Here is a 12284-nt window from a genome sequence, read left to right on the forward strand (position 1 = left end):
ACATACACATACACATACATACATACATACATACATACATACATATATATATTATTAAAACATATATATAGGCTTTTTCCCTTTATTAGATATGACAGCTCAAGGTAGACAGGAAAGGAGGAGAGAGAGGGAGTGATACGCCGCAAAGGCCACAGTTTGGACTTGGACGCATGACCATTGTAGCAAGGACTCAGCCTCAGTACATGGGATATCATTATCATTATTAGCATGAAATGAGTACATTTTGGTGTATGTTTTTCTGTTGAAGTTCAAGGAGTCAAGTCATTAATACGCCACAGTATTTAATTCAACCTAACCAAAAATGTTTTTTTTTTTATATTGTTTACATTATTTTTGTAATAATTTTGAACTGTTATAAAAAAGAAAAGTAGAATGGTTAATAGAAAGTTACAGTTTAGTAACTGAACAATTTTTCACCTTTCTCACAGTAGGGTTCACCCTCCTCCATGTAAAAGGCTTGGTTCCTGATGGCAGTCTTGCAGGCTGCACACTTGAAACACTGAACGTGATAGGTCATCTTCAGGGCATGCATGATTTCCTGATAACAGGAGAAAAGGTTGTAAATTTTTTTTACATCCGTATGTTCTTCTATGTTCGGTACAGAGAAATCACAGAATACTTTAGAACAGCCGCCTTATTCAAGCCTAAAATGTCTCTCCAGGCTAAAATTCCTTCCATGTTTCTTGTTTGTGTTTTGATTTTTCTGAACGCAACAGTGCAGCTCTTACCCCTGTGATCTTCTTTTTGCACTTGGCGCAGTTCGGAGCGTATCGGTTATCGTGACACTTGGTACAGTAGACAGACCCTCTCTCCTCAAAGAAGCCCCCCTCATCCAGGACCGCCTTACACTGTGAACATGTAAATTCCTCGGGGTGCCAAGAACGTCCCAGCGCCACCAGGTACCGACCCCTGGAAAACACACACACACAGTTTAACAGCACAACAGAGGCATTAGTAAAATCTGCTACATAATTTTCCACTTTAACAGGGAAAACAAGGACAGCTCTAATAGAAATGTTGGCTCCTTTTGTGAACAATGCGATTAAAAACTGGGCATGTGTCTTTAGTTCTGCTGTGAACTTTGTATCTTCACCTCAAAACAGCTGTTCAATTATCTTGCAATAGTGAACAGAATAAAAACTAAGGTTTCTCTGTTATCTGTGAAATGAGATTTAAATTATTTCAAAGTCGGCATAATCCTTGTCTCCACTGATAACAAAATGTCTCCAAACTGTGTTAATTATGTTGACTGCAGACATAAAGTCTGTCATCGTGTATATTAACTTAAGTCTTAAATGATGTGTCATTTCTCTAACAGCGCTTTGAGAGGTGCCAACATTAAGAGTATTTTATCCCGATAAAATGAATCCAACTGTCACTGTAGATGTGGCGGCGAGGCCTCACCTTATGATTTTGTTGCAGGCGCCACATAACGGGGTCCTCCCACTGTCCTCAGGTGCCTGCTGCGCTGCCTGCAGGATGGAGCTGCGGTTCTGCATAGGCGTCGGCTCGGCCGGCTGCTGATGCTGGGTCACGACGGTGCTGGTCTTGTCTGGGCGAAAGCGGTCGGCGAAATTAGGGTCAGTGACCCACGGCGGTCGACTGGAAGGACCTGAACTGCCTGCTGCTGCAGCTGTAGTCTTGGAGCCTGGGCCAAAGGAAAAAAAAACCACACACACAACAAAAAAACAGTGTGATCTGTTTTGGAAATACAGCAGTTTGAAAAACTTGGCTGTGACTTTGAATAATTTCACAACAGGAGGGGGACGCTTTTATGTAATACACATGCTCCCGCCAGATGTATGTTGTGACAGTTTTGCGTGTCACGTTTGTTGCCGCTGATGTTCATGTATTGACACTTAATAAGAATCTATTAGCACAACCTCTACTGGATACTGCTGGGGTTCTTTTTACGCATCAGCAGGAGCAGAAACTCACCATCTGGTTTATCTGCTGCCTGGGCCTTGGCAGGTGAGGGAGTTGGCTCAAGGCTGTGGGGAGAAAATGACTAATTAGAAAAGGTACACACACACACACACACACACACCTCTCGGTAACCATGGTAACTACTCAATGAACGTCATGTTTGGATATCAGCAGCCATGGTTGTCTACATTGTGCCGCAGATTACCCTCTGAGTGAATGATCATAAGAAGCATCATCATTAATGTTTATCAGTATCAACAGGCAGCATGGGTTTCTCACCTGTTGTGGCAAGACAAGCTGGTTTAGTGTCTATGATTTAGGTGAATGTTAAAGAAAACACACAGTGATAGAATTTGAATTGATTTGCGGGCTATTTTACACAAGCCTTTGTGAGTAAAAATCAATCATGTAATAATCAACGCTGAACAACAGATACGACCGTGTGCATTCGGTAAAGACGTTTTTAGCTCCACATCGAAGTGGTTCGAGAGCCATGCACTAATGAGAGCTTTAAGAAACCCAAACATCTCGGATTGATAGACGTCACTCACAGGCAAAGTTAGAGAATAAGAAACTCAAGACGCGTTCTGCTGTCAGATTAGGATGCCGAGGAGTTTCGCTTCAAGCCTCCATGGGAAGAATCGTTGAAATAAAGAGTTGTTTCTACATTTCAAAGTTCTGTTACCCGCAGCAAGCGTCACCATATTCAGAAAATCTTCAAACCATGACTGAGACGGAAAAACAACTTCTGAGCCAAGACAGTAAGCTCTGGAGACGTCTCATCTTGGGAAAAAATATAACACCGCCTTAGGCAACTATCGTGTTTACATCATCAACTGTGGCATCTACATTACACTAATGAAAGATGATGAAATCATTTCTCATTTGCAAGGAAAAAGAGGAAAACGTGAAATGAATTACCCTGCAACTGCATTGTTCTATAGCGTCGCCTGTATCAGGTTAAGTCTGCCTATCAATTATACTCCTTATGTAGCAACAACTAAACACAAGAAGTTACAGAGGCAGGAGAAGTTATAGCCTTACAGCTGGGAGCTATCTAGAAAGAAGAATAAAAACAGCTATTTTTCAGCATTCTCTGAATAATAAAAGACATAAAATCCCCTTGCAATAGCAAGAATATGGCTTCCAGGGCTGGTGACAGGGAGGAAGTTAAATCTTTCTAAATTAAAGGAAGGTAAGACCACCACCCGTCGTACCAGAAGACATTTGTAAAGGAACTACAGCAAAACAGAGTGAAAGGAGGAGAGGAGGCTGGATAAGAAGGATCTCTGGCAGCTGGGTCAAACAGAGGACAGAACAGTTTCAGCCTGTTTGACATACAGATCCAGGGTCAGCTGCCCTCCAGCGCACACTGGCAAGCCTGCCTTCTGGGACCCCACCTAACAACCTACAAAAAAACATCCTGGTCAACAACAGCGCCCCGTCTACACTCCCGTCCTGTGCTGCCCTTCATGACAACAGGCCAGTGGCACTGACTTTCTCACACACCTTTGAGAGGTTTGTTTGGCTGGACCTCACTCTGGTGTAGGTTGCAGGTGCAAATTGGAGTACATCCTCTACAGCTGCTTATTCCCACCTGGAGCAGACTGGATCATGTTTTCTTGACATTTTCACTGCTTTCAACATCCTCCTCCCCCATCTGCTCAGCGAGAGGCTCAGTGTGATGCAGGTGCACAATTCCTGCATCACAGACTGTGCAGACAGGAGGGGGTTTTCTTTGCCTTCGATACAGAGTTTTGGACATGCTGCAGAGCAGCACCCCATGGAATGTTTCCTTGACATTTCCTGTTCACTCTTTACACCTCCGATTTCGGATTAACCAGTTTTGGTTTTTTTTTTGGCTTCCTCTCCTGTGGGATGCATCAACCTGAACAATGGGGAAAGTTTGTTGGCAGCTCAACAGCTCAACATCCGGCAGAGAAAGGAGCAGGTTTTGATTTTACATGGAGCAAGAAACCACTGACATATGTCACCCTCCACAGTGAGGAGGTAAAAGTGTTGCAGCTCTGCAAAGAACCTGAATGTGACAACTGACAAAATGTCAAACAATGGTGGCACACCTCATAGAGGGCAGAGGGAGGCACAGCTGTTCTGCCTGTATGCAACAAGCTCTTTCTGTCATCCCTCATCCCTTATTATTTACAAGGCTCCTAATGTCAAGAAAACTACAATTTTGCAATTAAGCGGCTGTAGTCGTTTTTTTCTTTGTTACATGTGGCATATTAAACATGGGTGAAACTTTTTTTTTTTTTACTGTTACGGTTATCTGCTGAAATTTCTCCACATTGTTTTGATATTTGACAATCAGTGTGGGGTGAGGTTGTCTGGATATACTTATTGGTACAGTGCAACTAATTTAAACTTGTTTGGCCTAGTTTTAGTTACTTGTTTAATAATTGTGTAATTGGTAATTAAATGACTGACAGTATTACCAAAGACAAACGTATAGCCTAACCTTAATTTCCTTTTTCAGTTTTCTGTATGCGGAAAAGCTTACCTTTTTTTTTTAATGCATTGCCTATCAAGTTTCCTGCTGCCATAAAATTTTAATATTTCTTCCTCACACTACATAAGGTAGAGCACTTCTCATTCACAAACTATTAGGCAACATCACCTTGTAAAGAGCAACCATCCAACATTTTTCTCCTGGTCACCTAAAGTAGTAAATCATGTACCTTGTCCATGGACGAGGTTTTTAAATAGTTTCCAGATGTCCTTTTTCCTGAAATTTTTTTCTTTCTTTTCATAAATCAAGTTATATGGTGCTTCATCATCAAAACATTCTCAGTTTCGTAAGTCTTATGTGCAACTAGCTATCAGATCTTTTCTCTCTGAGCTGCAGCCATTTCTTATCTCAACTCTCAATATGATACAGTAATGTTTTCTTTTTTATCAAGTTTTAAATACTCTTGGATATTTTTATTTCAGGCAAGGGCAACAGAGTAAAGTCTGCATTTCCTCTGCACTTTTTGATTGTGTATTACTTCATGTGTGTATGCCCATTTGTTGTATTTATGCCTGACTGCACAACAATTTTCTCTCCAAGGTAATACAAGTAAACTTGAACCCTGATCTTTGAGAAGACACCCCATTATTTCAGAACTGCATACATACAGAGGAAAGCCCTGCTTCTACATAATCATTTGTGTCCAGTACACCAGCTGAGTAAAGAAATTGCTGTGACTCAGCTAAAGAAAGAGAAGAGAAATAAGAGTTGTACATCAAGAGATGCATCATTCAAAGCTTGAATGTCGAATAAACAAGAAGAAAGGAAACACAGAAGAAAGGACAGAGAAGCAGGAGTTGCTTTTTTTCAGATGTTTTATGTTTTTGATGACAGCAGAAAAAAACAAAAGTACAGATTTATCTTCCTTTTCTTTCTTAATGGTTGGAGAAGCCTACGAGATGAGGGGATCAGAAATGAAAACTAACAGGATGAAGAACTCAATAAATGGAAACAGAAGATAGAGAGAGAGAGAGTGAGAGAGACAGACAGACAGAGATCAAAGGAGGGTCTGAACTTCACAATCAAAGAAGAATAAGGAACAGAAAGGCGATTCCCACTGCTGAGCCCCCCTTCCCACCTTCCCACCAGTTTACTCCAAGTAACGCAGTGTGAAATGGAAAATAGGGCTACAGACAGTGGTCCACAGTGTTGTCAACAATCATCAAGTCAGAAATTCAGAGGGAGATCTTACACTTAGGCTCAGTATGCAAGGTTCCACTTTGGGCTTTGTCATCTAGGCTATGTTTCTTCTATTTTTGGTTTGCTTTTCTTATTTTTCCCCAAACTTCTTTTTCACCCCCATCTGTATCCGAAAGGTGAATTTGTTAACTGCCATTGGTCGACTATCTTCGTCGTCTTTGTCACGTAGTCGTTGCGGTGTGGCTATCGCTAGCAGGCTCTGGCTGGGCTCTGCATCCCCCATGACGTCTAGGATGTCACTCAGGATTTGATATTGAGGGCGCGGGCAGACCTGTCGTGATGCCAATCCCTCAGACGGGCATAGCGGGGACTCTGAATCTCAGTGAGGAACTTTTCCCTGACGGCAAGCAACAGAGATATGAAACGGAGATAGACAGGAAGGAAATAGATTGTAAGGGAGAGAATAAATCAAAAAAGGAGCAAGCGAGAGCAGAAAGTGGAGTAAAGTTCACAAAAAGGTGAAAAAGTGCCAGAGAACTAAAAACAGGTGAAAGAGTAAACACAGAATAAAGGATATGAAAGGTTTGGAAGGCAAATATTAAAACTGAACTTAAAGGAATAGTTTAGTATTTTGGGAAATAAGCTTTAATCTTGCCAAGAGTTAGATAAAAAGATTGACTGACATATCTGTCTGTTAAATATGTAGCTACAGCCAGTTAGCTTAGCTTAGAACAAAGAAGGAAAAAGGAGGAAACAGCGAGCCTGGCTCTGTCCAAAAGTAACTAAATTTGCCTACCAATATCTCTAAAGCTCAATGTTTAAACAGGTCATCTATTGTTTAAATAATCATACAAAAACCACTGTACAAATATTCGAGGAGGGTTATGTCTCTACAGTTTCCTGACTACAAAAATTTAATGCAACAGGTGAGAAACAGTCAGGTACAGTCAGACCTGTTTCCCATTTTCAGTTGCTAAGTATGCTAAGCTAAGCTAGCTGGCTGCTGGCTTATTAGTTGGAGTATAGACATGAGAATGGTATCAATCTTCTCGTCTACCTCACAGCAAGAAAGCGCAAAAGCACATTTCACATTTCCTTAAAAAGAAAAAATGTGACATGAAGCAGATTCTTATTCTAGTAATACAAAAGATGTCCAAATCACACGACACGCTCGTGTTTAAAGCAGCAAAATTCCAACAACATATAACTAAAAAAGGTAGATATAAAATGTTGCGATCATTTTTGAAATAATTGCCAAACTGAAGCATCCACACACAAATGCACAAACACAATCACTTGTGACCGAGGAGGCGCACATGTTCAAATCAATGACACTCAAGTTATTACCTGGACCTCTTCATGGTTTCATCATCTGGGTCCTGCACTGAGAGATCCAGGAAAGACACACATCAGCACGCCTTACTGATAAAGATGGTGACACACACCCCTACTGTTTGACAGACAGTCAAACAGCTGATTGCATATCAAACACGATAAGTAATAGTATACAATATATTAAATGGAGCTGTTCCTTCACAGCCTCTGTTGTAATAAACATGAAGACGTGCCGTCGATTTGTCAGATGGGTTACAGTCGTGACAAAATAGGTGTCATTGAAGAAGAGCCACCCGACAGGTGAAGCCCCTCTACAAAGCTGAAAAATGGACACCCCTGTTATCCACCTTTCCTGTGTCACTCACTCTGCTGTCACTCTCACTATGATCAGATTGCATCAGATCAACTGTTCAGTCACAGGACTACACACCTCATCTTGACTACCAGGAAAAACCCACCCCCAACCCATCACTCTCTGTCTCATTCTACTACTGAGTATGCCAGGCCTGGTCCCCGACTTACTGAAGTCGGTGCCTGTAAGCTGGGCCAGGATGCGGAAGGAGCGGGACTGGGTGGTGCCGGTGCGGGGCTGCCAGTCCTCAGTGTCCTGGATCAGCCTCTTCTTGCTGCGGTCGTTGGGGATAAAACAGGGCAGGTTCTCCACCCTGAGGCCGTGCCTGCACAAACACCCAGCAGCAGCACACGGCAGGTGCAGGTTAACACAATCCCACATAGGGAACTTCCTACTCACACCAACCTAGCTAATCAGGTGACCTTGAAAATAGAGGACACCCTGAACAGATCATGCAACACTTAATGCTCAGCATCACGGTCACGCATTAAGCGAGCTAATGGATACCCATTACTACGATTTCTCATGGGTACACTATAGACTCTCATAAATGGACATTACCACATCAGAGATTGTATTTATAACATTCATTAGAGTCAAAGGGAAAAAAACTGTCAGACTAGAGTACCTGGCCTCATTTCTGGAAAGATTTTACAACATATTAAAGCTTTTAATTTGATAAACAACTCAGGCGGCACAAAAAATGCTTTTCATTTCCAACACATATCATTTCAGCACAGTTGCTCGGGCCAATTCTGGCATGCATTTATCAAAAAGCAAGTAGAGGATGAAAGAGGAATGGTTACTAATGAAGTGGCATGTTTGTCTGTTCCATCTCTGTTCTATAAACCCAATTTTTGAATCAGCTCATCCCTCCTGTCATATCTAGCGTGGCCGTATTAACCAACAAGCTGACAAACCAGCCTACATGCAGCTGCCCCTTACTTTGATTGTTGGTACAGATCATAGTAAGTTGCTTCACCCCTGTGGAATAGACCAAAGATAAGATGAAGACAAATTGTAAGAAGTTTACAGAGAAAAGACAGAAGATAGAGGAGAACTCAATAAATAGTAAGAGATTTTGATGAGTAAATACTTTTAGAAGTGATTGTTTTGTCCTAATGAATAGCCACATGAATTGTAATAGAGCAGTGGTTCTCAAACTGACGGTCAACTAACAGGTTAGCAAAACAGAAACAACTGTTCAGATACATTAGGTTATATAATCTTTGTTCCAACATAATCCCTTTATTGAATAATTTTAAGTTAAGAGGGGTTGCAAGCACACAATGCTTTGTTTTAAGAAGTCACAAGTCAAAAAGGTTGTGAACCACTGTACATAAAGGACAGGAATCATTTAGTGTGAATGGCAATTTAAAAGGCAAACAAGCAAACATTTTGTTCTGGACTGTGAATGAAAAAAATAAATATACTAACTTGTCAAGACTTTCCATCTGCAGCGTTAAAATAAAAAGAGGGAAACACAAAATGAGGGAGAGGTCAGAGTTCAGCTTTGAGTTAAACAGAAGAAAAACAAGAAAATGTCAATACATGACAGAGGTTTTACACAACGCAAGAGCAAAATTACTACAGGATGCAGAAAACATGCAAGAAGTGACATGAGACATGCTGTTATTGTCAGCAGGCTCTGTGAGACAAAGACGGCATTGTTTGTCTGTCAAATCATCTATTGTTACCGTGACCCAAAATGACTCAGTCTATTTGGCACAAATCCTTTGCCCAACGTGCCTCTCATCCATGTGCACAAATGCTTTTAGAGTTGTGTAAATGGCTGGAGAATTTGCCAGAAAAGCGCCATTGCCTGATTTGCCATCACAGTTATTCTAATTGATCCTTTGATACTCTGTAAACAACAATAAATGCCACAGCAGTGACTCATCATGATGTCACAGTAAGCTGTGAACAAACAAGATCACACAAAACCTGTTTCAATAAGGCAGGCCTGGACACATTAGACATGTGCTGTTTGCATCGAACTGTTTGCCGTCTGGAGACATCCAACAATGTCTTCATCAACAGTGGGCTGACGGTTATAATTAGGCTCTCCAGTCTTCTTAAAGATGGCTGCAGGAATGCGTTTCCACCATCTGCAGAGAAACTTCACAACCACGTGAGCCCTCTCTGGAGTAAGCGAGCAAGGCTGCTTAAATAATCCAGCACCGGGGCAGTAAAAGCTGTGTGAGAACGCAGCACAATTCATGAGTGAGGCTAAATACAGCAACAGACCACGTCTCACCAATGGCTGCAGTCAGGCCACTAGCATGACCCAAATTACAGGAACCAGACTGGTCTATGATTCAAGACCATTTCATGCTACACTGCCACTTCCAGGATGATTAAAAATGCGTTATTTTATCCATTTCTGGAATCCTTGTAAAATCTAAAAACTGAACCGTAAAATAAAGACTGAAGAATTTTGACATTTATTTGATGTAATTGTGGGAGAGAGAGTTTTGTCACAGGAAAGTCTTTTTTTACATTATCGCTTTTGAATTGCGGCTCTATTTTATAATGACAGCTGGAGAGAGACAGGCAGCAAAGGGCCCAGGCTTGACTAGAACCCAGGCTGCTGCATTAAGGACTGAAAGCCTACCAGGTGAGCTACTAGGGTGCCCATGTTAACTTCATTTTAATACACAGTCGAGCTGACGGCAGCTTTGAAACCAAGTTATCATGGGGAGGTTGGAGGGGTTGAAGAATTTACAACCAAAAGATCAGAAGATAAACTGAATGAAGTTTTTTAAGGAGAGAAGATTCACTTTCCCAACACAACTGATACAAATATGAGTCAACATATGAGAAGGGGCCCCATCTAAGAGCTGGTAAGACCTTATTTTAACTTTTGGCCCATAAAATGTATTTTACTCATAAATTTTGTTGGTTAAAAAGATTAAAAAGGGTTAGCACAGTTGCACAGTGTCCAAGACTTTCCATCATTAGTACTCTTATGTGACAGATAACTGGCTGTTTAGCTGCACGGCCCTATAATTTCTGCAGTGCGGTAAATGCGGAGAGAATCATGGAACTTGTGTAAAAATAAAATTTCTAGTTTCTGGTGACATCACCACCAAATAAAATTATTTTTAAGCATAACGCAAATAGAGTTGTAATTCAATGTGAAACCGGAGGACTTTTGTCTGATTTAGAAAGTCTACAAAGTGACAAAGCGAGTGCAGTTTCGCAGCTTCTAAAAGCTAAGAAATACAATTTAGTTCAAAGTTTAGTGCAGAGTAAAGTTTTGAAAAGTATTTTCATTGACCTTCCTTTCAACCATTTGTGAATGATTATATATACAAGTAGTAATCACAGTCAGTCAGTAACACTTTTCAAATCAAATCACTTCTGTAAAAGGTGAATTATTTTGCCTCTGTGTGTCGGTTGTATTTTGTGTGACACATTCTTACTAAACTTAAAAGTCTTACTATTTTCCATTTCTACACACATGGACATAATCACAAATACAGTGAGGATGATAGGAATAAAAATAAATCTATATATAAAAAATAAATCATAACTTCTACAGTGGCTAAACACAACCACAGAAAACACTAAAAAGATTTTACAAGGTCATAAAACTAACTGATTATTGACACATCCTTCACTAAACTCTGTAAAACTGTTGTTGTTCCATTTCCACTGTAGAGGTCTTTCAGCTGGAGGAAGCTGTCTTGAATTGCATATGTCAGCTAAATATTCCCTGCTATGAAGTGTTTGCTTTCATCTGAATGATAAAGGCCGACATCATTTGGGTCTGTTTTGACAAAAGCTGACAACCTCCTCCTTTTTCCCCTAAATTATTCTGTAGCCAGAGTATATCATGACACAGCTTAGCATTAGCACAAGTTTATAAAAAAGTAATCGCGTACTTGACATCTTGTTTGTTAAAATATTAAAATAGTATTTAAGTTGATCTCAGCAGTGAGTCAGCATGTGTTTTTTTCTGGAATGTTTCTTAAAATCAGACATCATTTTGGCAACATACTGACTAAATTCCTAACATTATGCAGACATCCTGAAGGAGTTATTTTAAAACCAGAATAATGAGACATCAAAATTACCAGTGAAACCACATTAGTCACATTGTGGTTGCAAAGGTAATTGTGTTTATTTATCCACCTACCCATTCTGTGGCTGCTGCATGCTGGCACGGCCCTGTGAGCGTGGAGTGTTAAGTTTAGGCGAGTAGGCCACAGGTTTAATAGCAGGTCCTGAGTTGGCACTACCACCACCTGGTGTAAATGGCCTCGCCATCTTGTTAATTGTTGTGCTGGGGGCAAAGGAGTACTTTGGCTGAACAGAAGCCGGAGCAAGTGGGTCCTATGAGGGTGAGGGAGAGGGAGACAATGCAGCACAGCGCACAACATGCAGTTACATTTTTGACACAGAAAAAGTTCTTTCTGCTGTTGCACAATCCCAAGCTTTATGTTAAGAAAGCTTTCAGTGCAGGCCAATATTTTCTCATAGAAAATGATTACTGCAGGCTGCAGGAGCAGCTCTGTCAAAGCCTGCCCGCTTTTCTCTGCACACGGAAGAAGTGCTTAAGAAGTGTGAACACAGCTATTTTATTTGTGTTGGCAGTCTTCCACAGACTGGCCAAAGTAATCTGCTACTGCTGGTAAAATGAAAATGCTCCAAGTGAAAAATTGTCATATCTGACTGACATGTCTCGCTAATGAGATTTCTCACTGAGCATTATGCACAGACTGCAAAAGAACACCTACTAAAAAGGAACGTTGACTTTGTGTAAGCATTAACGTTTCTTCCAGCTGCTTTACTGAAAACAGCGTGCAGCACAAAGCAGTTCATGACACCATTGTACTATTCTAACTGTAATCACTAAGTAGCTCTCAAGTGCTTTGACAGTGAAACTAAATGTATCAGTGTTACTCTGGTATCAGGGATTGTGCAAGGCATCACAAAATGAACCACAGGAAAAATTCCAAAAGCAATATTCACAGCACT

General features: G+C 40.8%; 1 protein-coding gene across 1 annotated transcript in view; it reads right to left on the reverse strand.

Annotated features, from left to right (window-relative positions):
• Window positions 1-12284, reverse strand: part of pdlim7 (PDZ and LIM domain 7) — a 31739-nt gene that overhangs the window by 3102 nt on the left and 16353 nt on the right. The window contains exons 5-9 of the mRNA XM_035669246.1: window positions 11443-11639; window positions 1960-2012; window positions 1426-1669; window positions 750-930; window positions 439-559 (exon numbers count right to left, since the gene is read on the reverse strand). Coding sequence (XP_035525139.1) covers window positions 439-559; window positions 750-930; window positions 1426-1669; window positions 1960-2012; window positions 11443-11639 — 796 coding nt within the window. The remainder of the gene's footprint in view (window positions 1-438; window positions 560-749; window positions 931-1425; window positions 1670-1959; window positions 2013-11442; window positions 11640-12284) is intronic.

Source organism: Morone saxatilis, unplaced genomic scaffold, assembly GCF_004916995.1.
Source record: "Morone saxatilis isolate NCDOM2014 unplaced genomic scaffold, NCSU_SB_2.0 Contig22, whole genome shotgun sequence".
Classification (NCBI taxonomy): Eukaryota; Metazoa; Chordata; class Actinopteri; family Moronidae; genus Morone; species Morone saxatilis.